The 17924-nt window shown below is 47.2% G+C and overlaps 1 protein-coding gene across 1 annotated transcript; it reads left to right on the top strand.

Annotated features, from left to right (window-relative positions):
* Positions 1 to 5801: 5801 nt before the first annotated feature.
* LRRC59 (leucine rich repeat containing 59) lies at positions 5802 to 17683 on the top strand. The gene is made up of 7 exons (XM_054585393.1): positions 5802 to 6107; positions 7834 to 7893; positions 9690 to 9848; positions 10064 to 10168; positions 13369 to 13441; positions 15572 to 15745; positions 17307 to 17683. Exons 1-7 carry the CDS (start codon positions 6003 to 6005, stop codon positions 17549 to 17551), a joined length of 921 nt encoding a protein of 306 aa, XP_054441368.1. The 5' UTR covers positions 5802 to 6002; the 3' UTR covers positions 17552 to 17683.
* The last annotated feature ends 241 nt before the right edge of the window (positions 17684 to 17924 follow it).

Here is a 17924-nt window from a genome sequence, read left to right as displayed (position 1 = left end):
AATGTTTTAAATAAATTTTACTTATGTCTATTTTACCACAATAACAGAAAATGGTTCTCTAAACAGGTCTAGCTAGAGAGGCATCCTGACTAGCACCATTGATCGCATACAGGGACTAGTGTGTTTTGTGAGGTTTTTGCCGTAAATCAATGAGGGCAAAGGGCAAAAACACAGTCAGCCTTGCCTTTAGATCTAGGGAAAATCTTGCTCTCTTTCTCTCAATGATCTTGAGCAAGTGTTCTCTCATAATTTTTCATAGCTCTGTTGTAATCTACTGTTTCTAAGTAGTATATGAAAAGCATTCCTTTTATTTTTTTTATAAGTTTTTTAAATTGAGTTTTTGAGAAAGAGTGAAACTTTGATTTGTAGTTCCACTTATTTATGCACTCACTGGCTGATTCCTGTATGTGCCCTGACCAGGGATTGAACCCACAACCTTGGTGTTTCGAGATGAAACTCTAACCAAATGAGCTACCCAGCCAGGGCAAAAATGTCCCTTTTGAAGAATTTTCTTCATTGTATGTCTGAGAAGGGAGCAGTGTAATAAGAAACATGGCAGTCATGAGGGAGAGGTGGGAAGAAAGGAGAGGCTGCTGGCAGCCACATAAAGAAGGAGAGGAAGGGAGTTTTAATTTTGAAAGGAGAGATGCCAGTGACCTGGAACATGATGTTTACACTTTGCCAATTAGATCCAATACCAAAAGAAAGCCAACAGTAGCCGATACCAGAATAAAAAAGGTAATAAAAATTGTTCTAAAAATGAATGTTTCTGGTTTTCAAATGGAAAGGGAAAACAAGGAACTTTTCTCAACTGCTGTGTAGAATAAAATTATTTTGATCACAACTAGTAATCGGTGGCAGACACAGGCAGGTGTGGTCTTAAACAAGCAGTACTTTCTTGCTGACAGCCCCAAATTGAAAAACCAAATAAGCTGCAATCCCAGCAGCTGCCACAAGCTGTGAAAGCTTTGCTTTCAGAAAGAATGTGGGACAAAAATCTTTCTTGGGATGATTTCATTTTTAACTTGAGTCAAAGTCAAGAGCTGAAGTTAACTGTAAAGTCTTAGATAAAGACCCAGTGTCTTGATAAATTAGACCAAATCTTATTTATCTTCCTTTCCTTATTCATGGTTTAACAGACATTCATTGAGCTCTGACTTAATACCAGGCGCAATGCTGGGCGCTTAGTCTGGAGATATGAATGAGACAGGACATCTGTCCTCAGGGAGCTCACTGTGCAGTAAAGGACACCAACCCTGAGACTGACAATGGCAGACGATATGGCCAGCGCTGTGGGAGTGGGGGCACAGGGGACAGGCACCTACCGCAGGCGTGTTACAGAAGTTCTCCCATGCCTGAGAAAGGAGTAGTGTATTAGTTTCCTATTACTGCTGGAATAAATTACACAAATTTAGTGGCTTAAACAGCAAAAGTTGATTCTCTTACAGTTCTAGAGATCAGAAGTCTGAAGTGAGTCTTATGGGACTAAAATCAAAGTATTGGCAGGGCTGGTTCCTTCTAGGTGCTCCAGAGGAGATCTATTCTTTTTCTCTTTCAGCTCCAGGGAGTCCTTGGCTTGTGACCACTACACTCTCATCTCTGCCTCTGTAGTTACATTGGGTCACATTGCCTCCTCTTCTATGTCTAAACTCTTTTTCTTTCTTTCTTTCTTTCTTTCTTTCTTTCTTTCTTTCTTTCTTTCTTTCTTTCTTTCTTTCTTTCTTTCTTTCTTTCTTTCCTTCCTTCCTTCCTTCCTTCCTTCCTTCCTTCCTTCCTTCCTTCCTTCCTTCTTTCTTTCTTTCTTTCTTTCTTTCTTTCTTTCTTTCTTTCTTTCTTTCTTTCTTTCTGATTTTATTTATTTTTAGAGAGGGGGGAGGGAGGTAGAAAGAGAGGGAGAAAAACATGGACGTGTGAGACATTAATCGGTTGCCTCTTGCATGCCCCCAACTGGGGATCTGGCCTGCAACCCAGGCATGTGCCCTGACTAAGAACTGAACCAGTGACCTTTCAGTTTGCAGGCCGGCGCTCAATCCACTAAGCCACACCAGCCAGGACCTCTGCCTTTCTCATAAGGACACTTGTGATTGCACTGAGGCACCACCTAGATAATCCTGGGCAATCTCTCCATCTCAAGATCTTTAATTTAATCACATTCTGATTTATTCAGCCACTCCCCTTTTTACTGTAAATGCAGGCTTAACTACATATTAAGGGCCCATACATTTGTATCTGTTTCCAGACTATGTTGTTCCACTGATACCTGCCTATGACAATGCTAGATGTTTTGAATTTTATTAAAAGGTCTAATATCTGGTTGGTCAGGAGGACCCTTGTGGCAATTTTTTTTGAAATTTCATGAAGTGTTCTTGGCAATTCTTGTACATTTATCCTTCCATATCAATTCGATTTTCCCCCTTATATTCATATTAAGATAATTTTTACCTAGTTCTAAAAACAAAACAGGGATCATTTGAGATCTTGTTTTCAAGCATTTGTCATCAGTGTTAGCTCAAATAAACTCATTTTAAAAAAAGAATGAACAGAGCTGTGGCTGGCGTGGCTCAGTGGATTGAGTGCCAGGCTGTGAACCAAAAGGTTGCCAGTTCGATTCCCAGTGCAGGCACATGCTTGGGTTGCAGGCCAGGTCCCCAGCAGGGGGCATATGAGATGCAACTGCACATTGATATTTCTCTCCCTCTCTTTCTCCCTCCCTTCCCCTCTCTAAAAATAAATAAATAAAATCTTTAAAAAAAAGAACAAATCAAAAATCTTGGTAGGACTTCTAATTGTAATTGCTTTAAATTTGACTCTCATTGGGCATGGGCTTATTTACAGAAACATGGTGTATTACTTTACATGTGAAAGTATTTAACGCAAATACACAACTGTGCTTTAAGTATAGAAGAATGGTAAACTATATAAATAGAGATCATTTGTTTTTAAAAGTACTTTGTATACTCCAATCTTCAAACATCCCTGAGTCTGTCTGTATTTCAATCCACCTTTGGCAGTGACGACAAACCACGAAGGGGGCCCAGCTGCCCTCGGAAAGGTAGACCCACGCTGCATAGTGCTATTTGGCTCCTTCTCACATGTCTCTCTGTGGGTCCTTGACACATGTTCCATTTTATTATCCCCATTCTACAGAGGGAGCAACAGAAGTTTGGAGAGGTGGAGCAACAGCTAGTGCCAAGATCACACTAGAACTGGCAGGCCCAAGGTTGGCATGATGCCAAGATTTTATCAAGAACAGCTGCCTCTTATTCTGCTCCTGATCTTTGGCTTCTGAAGCTCCCCCAAACAGTGACAATGCTCAGGCACAAGGTGGCACTTGGCTTGGGGGCTAAAGCACAGGGCCAGGCTATCATTCCCAAGGAAAAAGCTGCCCACAGATGACAGGCTTCACTTTCTCGTGAGTATGCAGGTCGACAGTCTTAGGGACACAAAAAATCTTTCTCAGAGTGAACAGCGGCTGTCAGTCCCTCACTTTGTTGCCTCGCTTCTCTGGGCTGTGTGTCTCTTCTTGTCTGAATCTGAGCAATCCTTCAAAGCCCAACTTAAATGCCACCTCCATCGCAGAGCCTTTTCTGATTTTCCTTCCTTCCTTTCTTTCAATTTATTTATTTTTTAAAGAGGGGAAGGGAGGGAGAAAGTGAGGGAGAAAAACATCAATATGTGGTTGCTTCTCACATGCCCCCTACTGGAGACCTGGTCTGCAACCCAGGCACATGCCCTGGCTGGGAATCAAACCGACAACCCTTCGGTTCACAGGCTGGCACTCAATCCACTGAGCCATACCAGCCAGGGCTCATTTCTCCTTTCTTCCTAGTCTCCTCCTTCCTGCCATGGTGGGTATGACCCACCTTTCTTGAAATGTATTTACTTGTTTGCTGTGACTGTCCTTAAACAATAAACAGATGACCTTTCTGAGCCTCAATTACATCCTTTGTAAAACTGAAATAATATCTGCCATACATGTCTATTGTGATTTAAGAGAAATAATATATGTAAATCACAGTCCTAGGACACAGAATGACATTATTACATATATCCACACGGCCCTGAACATTCACACACAGGTTTTATCTATACATGTTAGAGCCCTTACTCTTCCTACCTTATATAGTAGCTATTTGTGTTGACTGTGAGCTTCTATGGGAAGGGGTTAGAGAAAATAGGGTGTTGTGAAAAGAAACAGGATTTAGAATCAAAAGATTTGGGTCTGCCCCTCAACCAGCTCTATGACAAAGGACAAGGTTTTTCTCCTCCCTGACCTTCTTTCTTCATAAAAGGGAGATACACAATAAAATGTCCCACAGTCTTTTAATGTGCATCATCAGAATAAGATAATGGGTGCTACAGGGCTTTAGAGATTGCCATATGCTAATGTCTTACTACTCAGTTGCTCTTGTCTATTTCCCAAAGCTCAGCACAATGCATATCTTGGGGCAGGAGAGGCATGCTCGAGAATTTATTAAATGAGTAGATCTTTGCACTGACTTCATTTGGACTTCACATTTCCCCTCTGAGATAAGCCTTAATATCCCCATGTCAAAGAAGAGAAAACTGAGGTTTGGAGTGCGTAAGTGCTTCATTCATCCATTCAACAGACACCTGAATGAGCAACTACCATGCATCAGACGCTCAGATACTGGGGATACAAAGACAAAATCCCTGCCCCTCACAGTCCAGAGCGGAGGGCAGGCACATAAAGATAAACATAACACAAGACGGATTATGAATTATAGCTAATATTTATTGGGTTTTTACTAAGTGCCAGTTACTGTAGCCAGCTGTTCTTGTGTTTCATTCACTCAGTCCTTCCCAAACTCTGTCAGCTAGGTAACCATTATTATGCCTGTTTCTTGTGTATTTACAGATTAGGCATGGTGATTGTTTAAGGTTTTTTAAGTCCCAAGGGACAAAGCCAAAATTAATACCCAGTTGGTCTAGAGCCAGAAGCCCCACCTTAGTCACCAAGCTCTACCACCTCTGATACTAAGGCAGAGCACAGGGCATCATCAGAGCCCCAGGAAGGGGCCCCGAACTCAGTCTAGGCTTCACAGGGTGGCTGGGGAGATTTCCCGAAGGACTGGGGGAGTTGGCTAAGCAGAGGTGGATGGGGAAGGTGGGGCCGTTTCAGGAGAGGGAAAAGTGAGGCGGCCACCTGCTGGAGCTCTACATGGCATCCCAGGCAGGGACAGGGCTTATGAGGAGGCTACAAAAGAAGGCAGGACCCAGTCTGGATAGAGGAGTGATCCTAGAGGTAGCTGAGGTTTGAAGGGCCCTGGCTAGATTTTTGGAGACATCCTCTGGGCAGCTGGGTAGAGGTGGATGAGAGGAAGAGAGATTCAGAGTAATCCCAGACCCGAGCTGATGGCGGCCTGGACCAGGTCTGGGGCGGTGAGGAGGGGATAAGACATTCAGAGGTTGAAGTTTGCGGATGGTTGTTTGGGGATTGTTAAATAGAGGAGAGGAAGTACTTTTGAAGGTCACAGTTTCGGCTCCTAACCCAGGGGAATGGGAGTGATCTCATGAGGTCAGTTTTGAATGCAGCCCAGGTCTTCTGGCTCGCATTCCCGTGTCCTCTGGCCTCCTCGCGTGGTCCGCGGCGAGGCGACGGCCGCAGGCGTGCCCATGAGTCACCAGGGAACGCGGAGACCCCACCTCTCTGGTGTTCGTGGCGACTGCAGTGCGCTGCCTTAGGCGCCAGAGGGCGCTTCCTCATCTGCCAAGGCCACTCTGGCCCTGCCCGTCTCAGTGGCCTCGGAAGGTGACGTGGACACGGAAGTGATCGTCGTCGCGGCGGCACCGGTGGGAGCAGGGCGCGGGGATCGGAGTGCGGCTGTCGGGGAGACGGGCGGCTGAGGTTTCGCACCTGGGGCGGCGGAGGACGCAGACGTTGTCGGTTGGGTGCGAGTCCGCTGAGCGGAGGAGTAGCTTCTGAGGCATCTCCTGCAGATCGGAGCCCCGGAGCCAGGACCCGCTCAGCCGGCGTCACCATGACCAAGGCCGGGAGCAAGGGCGGGAATCTCCGCGACAAGCTGGACGGCAACGAGCTGGACCTGAGCCTCAGCGACCTGAATGAGGTCCCGGTCAAGGAGCTGGTCAGTACAGTCATGCGAGGCCCAGGCGTCCACCCGCGACTGGTGCTGGCCCCTGCGTGGGCTGCCTCCTTTCTCATGCCTATTTTCACGTCTTAAAATAAGGTGGGGGAGAGTGGGACTAAGTCCCTGGGGAGGCCGCGTCCGGTCCCAGCGTTCTTCTCGGGATGTACACGTGTCACTTTGGCCCAGTTCCAAAAGAAGGGGCCGGTGGGAGCTGCTTGTCTGGAATTGGGCTTTGTGCAGATCGAGAGTGAATCTCCTCCCCCCGCCCCATTTGAGGTTATCTCAACGGCGCCCATCTCGGTGCTCGACCCCAAGTAGGCGCCCACGGAGCGGTTGCTGGGTGTATTCAGAGAATGAATGAACAAATGAATGAATGACTGGGTCCTAAGAAGTAAACCGGGGTGTGGCCCAGAACCGGGCTTTCCTAGGAAGCCACCGTTGCCGGTTGGCCTCCTCAGGCAGGAGGCGTCCTTCCTTGAAGAATGTGGGATCTCAGTGCTTGGTTGGCAAGGTGTCTTGCTTACTAGGCTGAAACTGACCAGAATCCCAGTTCCATCCCTCCAACCCCTCTACTCCCACAATCCCACCCAGGAAACTGAGGCCCGAGCTCCCTGGGGGGTTACACAACTAGTTGTCAAAGTGGAGTGAGATCGTTCATCCCTGTTTTTCCTAGCTGGTTCCCCGCCTGTGCCCTCCTCGCTGGCCTCACTTCGGATGAGGTAGACCTTCCTCACTGCCTTTGGCACTTGTTCCAGTCTTCCCTCCGCCTTGGCTGTGTAGTATGGAGGTTAGCAGTGGATTCCCAGTTAAGACATCCACTCCATTGCTTAAGGACTGAGTTTCTTTGGCAAGCTAGTTAACTTTATGCCTAGATTTCCTCATTTATAAAATGATGGTAATAGTTCTCCTCTCATAGAGGTTGTGAGGATTCATTAAGATTGTAATGTGACATATTTGGCAGGTGGCAAGCGCTGATACATGGAGCTCTTGCAATGACTTTCTTGCCACTGTTGTATCTAAAACATTTTTAGGTGGTCAGACTTTATTCCTGGGACTTTCTGGCAATTGGAAAGTGTAGGTTGGCCCAGGGTCCTTAACTGAATAGTTGGCTTCTTCCCCACCCCAGGAGGGTGGCCAGCCTTGTTCCCACGTGGCCTTAGGACTCTGTCTGAAGCCGCTTACTCGAGGCATCTCGTCAGCACAGCACTGCCCCTTGCTAGAAGTCTGTCAGTTTTGCTGAGCTCCTTCAGTCTTGAACACCAGGGAAAATGGAGATGGGCCAAGAGGGCTTTGTCTTCACTCTGATATTCATTCATTTATTCATTCATTCAGTCATGAATTAGCCAACATATATATGGAGTGCCTACAAGGTCTGAACTAGGGCATATGGAAATTGCAAAGCTATATTACGTACAGTCCCTGCCCTAAAATCTAGTAAGGAAGGGTCCTAAAGTAAATATTAGAAGTGCTAGGGAGGATTTCTAAGAATCTGTTTTCTTTCCTTGGATGTTCTACAGCCAAACCCCTACTCCTTGCATTCTTCCCTTGGTTGTGGTTGACTGGCTCATTTTCTGTCTCGTATCCCTAGGAACATTATACTTTAGTGCTTTTTTTTTTTAAGGGCCCTCTCTAATCATGGGAACTGATTAAATACTTCCTTAGCAGATGTCACTGAATCATTCCATGTGTTGACTTGACATTTTGTTCTCATTCCTTTTCCTAGGCTGCCCTTCCAAAGGCCACCATACTGGATCTGTCCTGCAATAAGCTGACTACTCTACCGGTAAGACTGGCAAGCAAGCTCGATTCCTTCTAGAGCCCCGATGCTTCATCTTCCTGTTTGGGGGAGTTGTGTCATAAGGCATAATTTTAGGATATGCCTGTAGGCAGGCTTCAATTATACCTGAATGTGCTGGGGGTAAAGTGGGATGGTTCGTCTCAGTGGGAAGGGAAGCGAAAGTAGGGGCCTCAGTCTTTAGAATAGTGGGGAGGTCAGGCAACGGAAAACCAAAGTCAATGACAGGATGTTGGCTGAGTCACTTAGTGGGCTCATCTTTCTTTCTGCCTTATTTTATTCTTTGAAAACTAGTTTACCTCCCTGTTGCGTAGAGGAGGCTGGAGACCTTCATAAATTGCTCTGCATTTCAGGGAGAAAGCTGTTTCTAAACAGCCTCCTTGTGCATCATTTGATGAGGAACAGGAAAAAGTGTGATTTTTATGGGGCTTCTGTATCATTATCCTTTTGATCTTTAATTCCTTGAGATACTTTTTTGTTCGGCACATTCAACCTATGGTCAAATCCTTTGGATTTTTCTTGTACCAACTCTCCTTTTGCTCCACCCGTGTAGGTGCTGGAGCCATTCATCCCATGAGCCTCTCCTGCGTAACAGATGCTCTCTCCTCCATAGCCTTGCTCCTTCGCAGTCAGGCCTAAGTTTGTCGTCATTGTTGCCTTTCCCACTCATTACCCTGGCCAAGTCACTGCTTGCCATTCTCTGCTGGGCTGTGGCTCAGGAAGTGAGTCTCAGAAGTGGGTGGTTCCTTCCCTGGGTCATTAGTCCACTCTCAGTATTCACCTGGACCGCACTCACTGTCTTCGCGTCGTCCTGCAGCTAATACTGAAAAAGGCATCTGAGATCCCACTTCTTCCAGGAAGTATTTTGTGCCTAATCAAAGAAGGGCAGCAAATCCTTGCCACCTGACACCTGCTCGATTTCCTCGTTTATAAAATGGTGATAATAGTTCTCATCTCATAGAGGTTGTGAGGATTCATTGAGATTGTAATGTGACATATTTGGCAGGTGGCAAGCGCTGATACATGGAGCTGCTGCAATGGCTTTCTTGCCACTGTCGTATCTAAAACATTTTTAGGTGGTCTGTCAGATGGCCACTCAGCACTCCTAAGTGTACTTTTCAGACCGCGTTCAGTTGTCTTCCCTTCCTCTGAAGTGCAGATACCCTGGGGTAGATCCCCAGGCGTTTGTAAGTCCCCAGAGATCACGCGCAGTGCCTCGTTAGCCGAAATGGGAACGCCACTTCAGATTGGTGCTGAGAAAGGCTTCATGACAAGAGGGATGTTTTGACCTGCGCTGAAGAAGAGCCAGGGTTTGGGGAGGGTGGGCCTCAGCCCATTCAGTCGGTCATGTGAAGAACGCTCAGGGGCACCTGTGCTAGGAGCTAGAAAAATAAGAATAACACTGGTTATTCAAGGGGTGCTTGATCTTTTAGGAAAATGGTTGGTCTCCCTGCGTTTTGGCGGCTCCTATGGAATGGGGGCGTGGGAGAACAGAACGGGTCCCCAGTCACGGCAGGAACAATGCGGAGGATGGGTTAGAGGGAGAGCTGCGGCTGGAGGAGCCCACGCTTAATCCGTGCCCACTTTTTGCTCAGCCCTCCCGCATATACATCTCACTACTTACCACCAAGAGCGATGCTTGTGTCCATTTTCATTTGAGGTAGAATAGCTGGTAAAATGTAGAGTCGGGATTTGCACACAGATGCCTCTGACTTGGGGCGTCCTGGACTGTTCTGTCCAGGCACGTGGGCCCCGGGCTTAGGTGTTCTCTCTTTGGGTCCTAGTCGGACTTCTGTGGCCTCACACACCTGGTGAAGCTGGACCTGAGCAAGAACAAACTGCAGCAACTGCCGGCTGACTTTGGCCGTCTGGTCAACCTCCAGCACCTGGACCTCCTCAACAACAGACTGGTCACCCTGCCTGTCAGCTTCGCTCAGCTCAAGGTAATAATTCATGAACTAATGTTTCACGGCCAGGTGTGGCTAAGGGCTCAGGGACTCAGGGAACGTGGCTTTGAAAAAAGCTGACTGAGACAGGTGCTGCCACATGGCTTTCCCTGCAGCTGGGACACAGAGGGGCTCTCTTCCTACTTGCTTTGTTTCACTTGGAGGGACTGTCTGTGTGAACTTAGGCTGAGCCAGCCTCTCTGTCCCTTTAGAGCCTGAAGTGGCTGGACCTGAAGGATAACCCCCTGGATCCTGTCCTGGCCAAAGTGGCAGGGGACTGCTTGGATGAGAAGCAGTGTAAGCAGTGCGCCAGCAAGGTAAGCGCGGAGCTCCCCGGGGTCTCCTCCACGTACTCTCCTGGGACTTGCCTCTGGCTCCTCCCCTTTTCCCTCCGGAGGCGCCCGTAGCTGTGTGTTGATTAAAGCACTAAAGTCTCAGTGATTTACGTCTGTCCTAAACCAGGCAAGCAAAGGGTCTTTTGTCTCTATGTTTACTTTGCCAGTAGTAGAACAGTACTATCTCTGCTCTACTGCAGGACTTCAGTTCTTAAAAAAACCAGGACCTTCCGTGATCCAGCATTTCTCTGTCAAGTGTTGTTTGAATGGGACAAGATGGTTTTGGGCCGTGGCCTTTCTGAGTCACAGTTATTGTAGGAATTTTGATAATAAAGGTGTTGGTTAACATTTGTGAGTTTATAGCTATAAACAGACATATCCTTTGCAGATCTGGCATTTGATTTCAGTGGAACCATCTGACATAGTGAGGAAATAAAGGCAGCATGAAGGACAGACATTGCCAATAACCTAGAAGATGCCTCACATGGCCCTTAAGAACAGCACTATACCCATCTCTCAAAAACTCCCAACTATAGTCATTTTTTTCTCGCCAGCTTTAGAATGGATTGCTGCTGCTTCAGCTGAGCACCAGACGACTTTTGCTATGTTTAGGGGGAATGGTGAACAAAAAAGACTTAACTTTAAATCTAGAATTAATGTAAGTGGAAAGTGTGTAAGATGGGTCTCTGTATGACTCTCAAGTATAATGGCCTTTCTTTTCCTACCATTAGCCCAGGGCTTCTTAGATAGTCCCATCCTCTGTACCACCCATTGTTACAAGAAACCGACAACAAAGTCAAGATAGCCAAGTAGCCAAAGCAACAGTTTGCCCTCAGCTGAGAACAGTACAGGCGATCAGTAAAATCCTGTTTTGAAAACATGGTGCTTTGGGAGCGATGTTTGTTTCAAAGACCAACAGCATCTGCCGCGGACTGCTCTCCCTTAGTCCTGCGGGCTCTATGTGTTTCATAACCCTCATAACCCTGGGAAGTGGGTATTCATATCTCTGGCATGAGAAACCCTCGTTGTGCACATGCCTTTCATTTGTCCATTTATTCATTCAACAATACATTGGACCATATGAAATTGCCAGTATTTTATAGTTTGTGACTTATAAAAATAGTTTTCATTGAGCGCGGAAGTCTTTAGTAGTACTGACACATATCTTCCAGACACAGCTCGGTCCAGATAGCGCAGTGCATTGTGGATGCGGCAAGCACTGCTGCCCCTGAGCTGTCTCCTGCAGCCACCTTCAGGCTCCACAGGGGGGTGGCGTCGGTCAGTCAGAGTGAGGTCGCTTGTCTCCAGGAGTTAGTTTAGGTTTCATCCCGTGTGTTCATGGCTTAGTTATAGTAACTGATCAGTTTGACACATCCTAAAGCATCTTTTAAAAATAATTTGTTAGTTCAATGGTATTCATCAAGCACTTAATGTTTGCAGTGGACTGGGATAGGTAGACAAAATCTACCCTTTAGGGCGTATAGTCCAGATTAGAGGAGTCTTCCCCCATTTCTGAACTTGCTGTGTTTTCAGGTAAGTAACTCCTGATGTAGGGGTACGAGGGATGTCTCTTAAACCTCCCAGCTTTTTATGTAGCCAGCCATACACTCCCTAAAACCAGCTGGATGGTTGGAGTTTATTTAAAATTCAGAGTTCAGGGTGACACAGGGACTTTGAACTTGGGCTGCCTGTCTCCATCATGCTTTACCTTCCTCCAGACCCTGTAATTCCTTGCTGAGAGGCCAATTTTTAGGAAGCTTGATTCCCTTCGAGAGGTTAGACAGGAGAGGGTTTCTGTGGTTTCCTACCAGGCTCTGAGAGGGAGCTGCTTTTGCAGGTCTGCCTCTGAACCCTCTCGTGATGGGTGAGTGCATGTCTGAAGTTTCCACAAAGTAAAATGATTCCGTGTAACTACCTGTCTGTCCTGTAGGATGTCTAGTGCAGTGGTGAAACACAGTCCATTTGCTATCCTAATTTAAAATAGTTTAGGTTTTCCTCTCTTTTTCATTGATGCAGTAAAGAAGATGAATTTAAAAAAAGCAATAGGACTTATTGAGTACATATAATGCCAGGGCAGCTAGTTTTGTTAGGCAGCTAGTGCAAGTTATGGAATTTAATCTTCACAGTAGGCTAGAGAAGCCTTATCTCTGTTCTTCAGATGAGAAAATTGGCTCAGAAAGTTTAAGCCACTTACTAAGGTCACACTGTTAGTAAGTGGGAGAGTCAGGATTGTGTTGTGTTTCAGTGTGTCCTCTACATCCAAGGAATACCAGCTTCTAATTCTAAAAAATACAAACAGACCTTAAAAAAAAATTTTAAAAAAGGCCGTTTACCTCCTCCCCTATCCATGCCCTTTGTGAAAATCTCTGAGGTTGTTTTAGTCAGAGGCCAACCGCGACGGAGCTGACGGGGATTCGAGGGGCTCAGGGCACCAGTGGGGCATGTGGTGTTTGGGCAGATGGCCCCTTCCCTGTCCCCTATGGCTCTCCAGCCTCTGCCTGAGGGGGTGGCATGGGCTCTGGCCTGGGAACTCAGAAGACCTGAACTCCCAGCTGGGCTGCTTTCTAGCCGTGCGAGGGGGCAGTTCGCTCTATCAGAATCTTGGTTTTCTTCCTTTTGAAATGGGAATCCAGTCAGTTGTTCATCAAACATGTATGGAGTGCCTATAATGAGCTAAGTTCTGTGCTTGCCGACAGGCAGGACAATAGTCCCTACACTTAGAAGCTCAACCTTACAACTGAGCTAGATAAGAAGACTCCCCAAGACAGGGGGTGGGGTGCGGGGGAAACCTGAGGCAGCCAAAGGAGGAAGGTCAGGAAAGCATCTTGGGGGAACTGGTGTCCCTGCTTATCACAGAGTAGTCCCTGCTTGTCACAGAGTTGCTGGGAGAACTATATGAAATCGTGCACGTCAGAGACTCTAAATGGCAGGGTTTGTACAGATTCCAGTTGTCATTGTGTTCGCAAACTTTTTTCCTGACAGCTGTAGTGAACTAGGCTCATAGACCCTTCTCCAAGAGTTCGCACTAAGTTAGGCTGCAGAGAGGATTAACTCCAGTAGCCCTGCACCGCTCCCAGGGCCCGCGGTGATCTGGGGTCCCGAGAAGAGCAGCTTGCTCTGAGTAAACGTGTCGCTTTATGCTCCTGCTTGGAGTAGTTGAGCGCCCTCCTCTGCCTTTGCAGGTGTTACAGCACATGAAGTCGGTGCAGGCGGACCAGGAACGAGAGAGGCAGCGGCGGCTGGAAGTAGAACGAGGTAGGTGGCCGTCCCTTCTCTAGTCATCTCCCGGTCCTGATCCCAGCACCTGGTTCTGCTTCAGGAGCTGGAATCCAGCAGCGGAGCTGTGCAGAGCAGTGGGGAACAGTGCGGTGGCAGACAGCATTCTCTTTGTCTGATGAACCTCTCTCCAGTCCTGGTTTCTCCACGGAGCTTCTAAGCCATGTTCAGCTGCTTGTCTCCCTGCTCGCTTAGAGAATTAATAGGCATCTCAAAATAAACATGGCTAAAACAGACCCCTTTCAGCCCCTCCCAGTGTTCTCCAGGATAGGAAATCACTATCCCTATAGCCACTCAAATGAGAGATTAGAAGGCTGTCCGTGGGTCCTTTCTCCTGTTACTCCTATATCCACTCTGCCAACATGTCCCGTATGTGACTATTTTTCCACCTCCAGTGCTACCGCAGCAATCGAGCCTCCGTCCCGTGGACTGCCATAGTACCTCCTCACACAGCGTCCTGTCTCCATACTTGTGCCCGCTCTGCAAAGTCATTCTCCACACAACAGGCAGAGAGAGCTTTTCAGAACAAATCAATTATGCTGCTGGTTGCTTAAAACCCTTTAACGGCTTCCAGTTGAACTTAGAATGAAACTCAAACGCAGCAGCAGGGCTGACAAGGCCTGCCACGGCCCAGGCCTTCTTACTTCTCCCGCCGTGTTCCACACGCACACAGAGAATACAGTTAACTTCAGCCACACAAGCCTCTGCCGTCGCTCAAACGCACACAGCCGGTCTCACCTTTGGGGCTTTGCTTGGTTTCCTTTTCCCGCAGATCTTTCCACGGTTGGGGGTTGGTTTCGGGTAATTCCTCATGTCTCTCCTCAGATGTTGCCTTTCGTTAACCTTAACCCTTTCTGAACCACCCAAATTAGAATGGCTGTCCCACGTGTCCCACCTGTCATTCTCCATCACATCTCTTATTTCCTTTGGCACACATCACTGTCTTTTTCAGTATTTGTTCACTTGTTTATCTCCTTCTCTAGAAAGTAGTTGACTTAGGCACTAGAACCTGGCTTGTCTTCACTGCTGTATCTCCAATACTTAGAACAAGACCTGGCACACTGGCGCTCTGGCGCCTGGCTGGCTGACTCCGGAGGCCCTTACCGGAGGGCCCGTGTGGTTAGAGGACGAATGTATGTGGCACCGATGGCAGGCAGTCCCTAAGATCAGAGCTCCCAGTTATGACCACACCTAGACGTGCGTGGCTACCGTGACGCCCGTGTTTACTCTGACCACTGCTGCTTTTACTTCTTGGCGGCATGTTCTCTTGAGGCTGAGTGTAGTGTGTTCTTGGCATTCTCAGTGCCCAGCTGGAACTGAGAGCTTGTTTGTTCATAGGGAAGCAGTGGAAAGCTACAGTACTTATAGTGCTACTATTCAGCTACATCGTGGTTCAAATAGGCTTTTAAGCCCTAAAAGGACATTTAACCACCATTTGTGACCTCCTGGCTTTGGAAAAATGTACTTCAGATTTCCACATAACTAATTTGGAAATGCATTTTTAGAACCCAATAATTTGTAAGTGGGGTACTGCATGTAAACATCCTCGAGCTGTGAAGTAAATCAGAACGAGTTAAGTCTAGACATTACAAACTATCAGTCTCGCTTTTTCAGAAAAACATTTCCATCATCTCTAACCCTGAACCTGAGTGCTCACCTTCTCTTCTTACTTGCCTTCCTCAAGCCACACTCCTTTCCAAAGCTTGAGGAGATTGGAATCCCACTGACTCAACACCTCTGTTGTTCCTTCTCCTCAGAGCTGAGCTGTATGAGGCTGTCAATTGCTGTGCTTTCTGAATCAGTATCTGGTTCTAGAGGAGGACCCAACCCATCACCCATGCCTTTCTTATGCCCCTCCTGTTACCTCACCCGTACTCTCTAATCTCTCTGCAACGTGTGGCTAGAAACCTCTTAATGAGTCCATTCAGTGAACTCTGAGAGCAGTCTATTATTTTGCAGAGAGGGCAGAAACACAGCTCTTTCCTTTTATGTATCGTTTGTGGTCCATGGCGTAGGGAAAAGGAGGCTGAATCCATACTTTTAATCATGCAGGAAAGCACATTGGAAGGTGTGGGGAGAGAAACCATTTTGGGGTATATTTTCTTGTAGAGGCTGAGAAGAAGCGGGAGGCCAAGCAGCGAGCCAAGGAGGCTCAGGAGCGGGAACTGCGGAAGCGGGAGAAGGCAGAAGAGAAGGAGCGCCGGAGAAAGGAGTACGATGCCCTCAAAGCATCCAAACGTGAGCAGGAGAAGAAACCTAAGAAGGAAACAAATCAGGCCCCGAGTAAGTTTTCCCTCAGCTCTAAGACTGCACCAGGGTGCAGTGGGGAGACTCGTGTATGTGTTCGGACATGGATGAGCGAGTGGGCTTGCAGACCTTAGGTACAGTAAACCCTATGGCCTGGGAGTACCTCAGAGGGTTTGCTTACAAGGGACGTGGGACTCTCCAAGGGAGCAAGTGTCCGACTGGCTTGTTTCCCCAGAGCCACGTGTGCAGGTGTTTTGGTCAGATGTGGCTGAGAGCATTATCAGAACAGGGAGTTACACTGTTTTGTAAGAGTTAGAGTCTAAAATCACTGAGAAAGGTGAAGGTTGCATATGGTCACATGACCCTTAAAAGTCCGTCCCATCATCTGTGAAGTACACTGGGTGTGTTTCGAGTGCATGGTGCTGTCTCAGTAAAGCCAGCACTGCCTATAGTTTTCTTTCCAAGTTGGAACAGATCACTCTTTTTTGCTTGAACACCAGGGGAGTCATTTGGCCTGTGTTCAGGGAGCCATGTTGTATAAAAAACACATATTAGTGTTTCACCTGAGTGTGTCCAGTTGCATTTGTGCACTGATGTGGCTCCACGTAGTGGAATCGTATACCCTCTGGGCCAAAGGGGGCCCCAGAGGGAGTCACCTGAGAGGGGGGTGCTCTGGAGGGCCTGCGGCCCTGTCCCTGCTCCCTTGCCCTCACTGGCCTTCAGCAAGTTGCCTGACCTCACAGTCTTTTCATTTTCTTGTGTAAAGTGAGGATCATTCGTCCTTACAGAGTAGTGATAAGGTTACGTGAGGAAATCCGTGACAGGATCATGAATTCTTGGCATGTGGGTGCTCAGTCAGGTTTTTAAAAACTTTGCCTGAAAATCTCAAAACTATTTTTTCTAATTATAAATGTAATAAACGTGTTCATTGCAGAGAACTTAGAAAAGTTATCTCTATATATATCAGAAAATGGCAACCACCTCTAATCCCCCATTCTCCGCAGTAATCACTGTTAACAATACGGAATAACCTCCCAGGCTTGTTTTCTCTATGCATCTTACACAGGGTGGGGCAAAAGTAGGTTTACAGTTGTTCATATGGAAAATAATGTAACAATAATACTACAAGAATAAGCTGTGTTTTGCGTACTCACAAGTGTAAACCTACTTTTGCCCCATCCTGTATAATAACAACAATAAATCTCAAGTGTTTCCCAAAGTGGGCAGCACTCTGCCTGCGCTCGATGCCTCCTGACAAACCCCTTTCCCAATCCCAAGGGGACTGGATCATCACCATGTTTTCAAGAACTTTGGACCCTGGAAACTGTATGCAATGTGAGATGTCCAGAACGAGTTCCAGTTTTGAATGTCTCCCTAGAGATCCAATGAGAAGGCATTTATATTTGTCTCCACATAGCATAGTTTTTAAGAGCTCAGATATTCTTAAAACAGTGTTCCCTTCAGGCCTGGGGAGTTTTCATTACAGAAGAGGGGTGTACGTGAATCTGCATGGAAGAGACTAGCAGTGATTGGTAGAGGGTGTGTGTCTCCTCAGACTGACTGAACTTTTTTGTCTACTGTGACTCTGTCACTCCAGAATCCAAGTCCGGCTCTCGGTCCCGTAAGCCACCACCCCGGAAACACACCCGGTCCTGGGCTGTGCTGAAGCTGCTGCTGCTGCTGCTGCTGTGTGTGGCTGGTGGGCTGCTGGTTTGCCGGGTGACAGAGCTGCAACAGCAGCCCGTCTGCACCAGCGTGAACACCATCTACGATAATGCGGTTCAGGGTCTGCGCAGCCACCATATCCTCCAGTGGGTCCTGCAGACCGATTCTCAGCAGTGAGCTTGTCCTCAACACCTGCTGCCTCCCGGCCTTGGAGCTTGGATTCCTATGGAATTGGGTTCTGCTGGACACAACCTCTTTTTAGCATCAGACCTACCTGCCGTCATTAAATGGCTGCTGATTGGTACTTGAGACCTCCTCCTTGTAGGACTTCTTTGTTCCTTAGTCAGGGTTCCCTGGTGGAATAAGAAGTGGAAGGTGGGGAGAGAAAAAAACCTGCATGCCTAAAGGAATAGGCTTGGGGGTGGGGAGAGGAAAAAAAAACAGAGCCTTCCTAGTTGTTATACAAAGCCATGTAAAGGCAAGGGTCATGCCTACAATGTGGTCAGCTGTCACTACATTTATACTTTTGTATGTCACAAACCCTTTCTTT

Source organism: Pteronotus mesoamericanus, unplaced genomic scaffold, assembly GCF_021234165.1.
Source record: "Pteronotus mesoamericanus isolate MK-2021 breed Mesoamerican mustached bat unplaced genomic scaffold, CSHL_Meso_final contig_84, whole genome shotgun sequence".
Lineage (NCBI taxonomy): Eukaryota > Metazoa > Chordata > Mammalia > Chiroptera > Mormoopidae > Pteronotus > Pteronotus mesoamericanus.
This window is presented reverse-complemented; position numbering and strand designations above follow the sequence as displayed.

Coding starts and splice junctions, on each gene's coding strand:
- LRRC59 (XM_054585393.1), top strand. CDS start 6,003: ATGACCAAGGCCGGGAGCAAGGGCGGGAATCTCCGCGACAAGCTGGAC. Junction 7,894..9,689: donor ATAAGCTGACTACTCTACCG/GTAAGACTGGCA, acceptor TTTGGGTCCTAG/TCGGACTTCTGTGGCCTCAC. Junction 10,169..13,368: donor GTAAGCAGTGCGCCAGCAAG/GTAAGCGCGGAG, acceptor CTGCCTTTGCAG/GTGTTACAGCACATGAAGTC.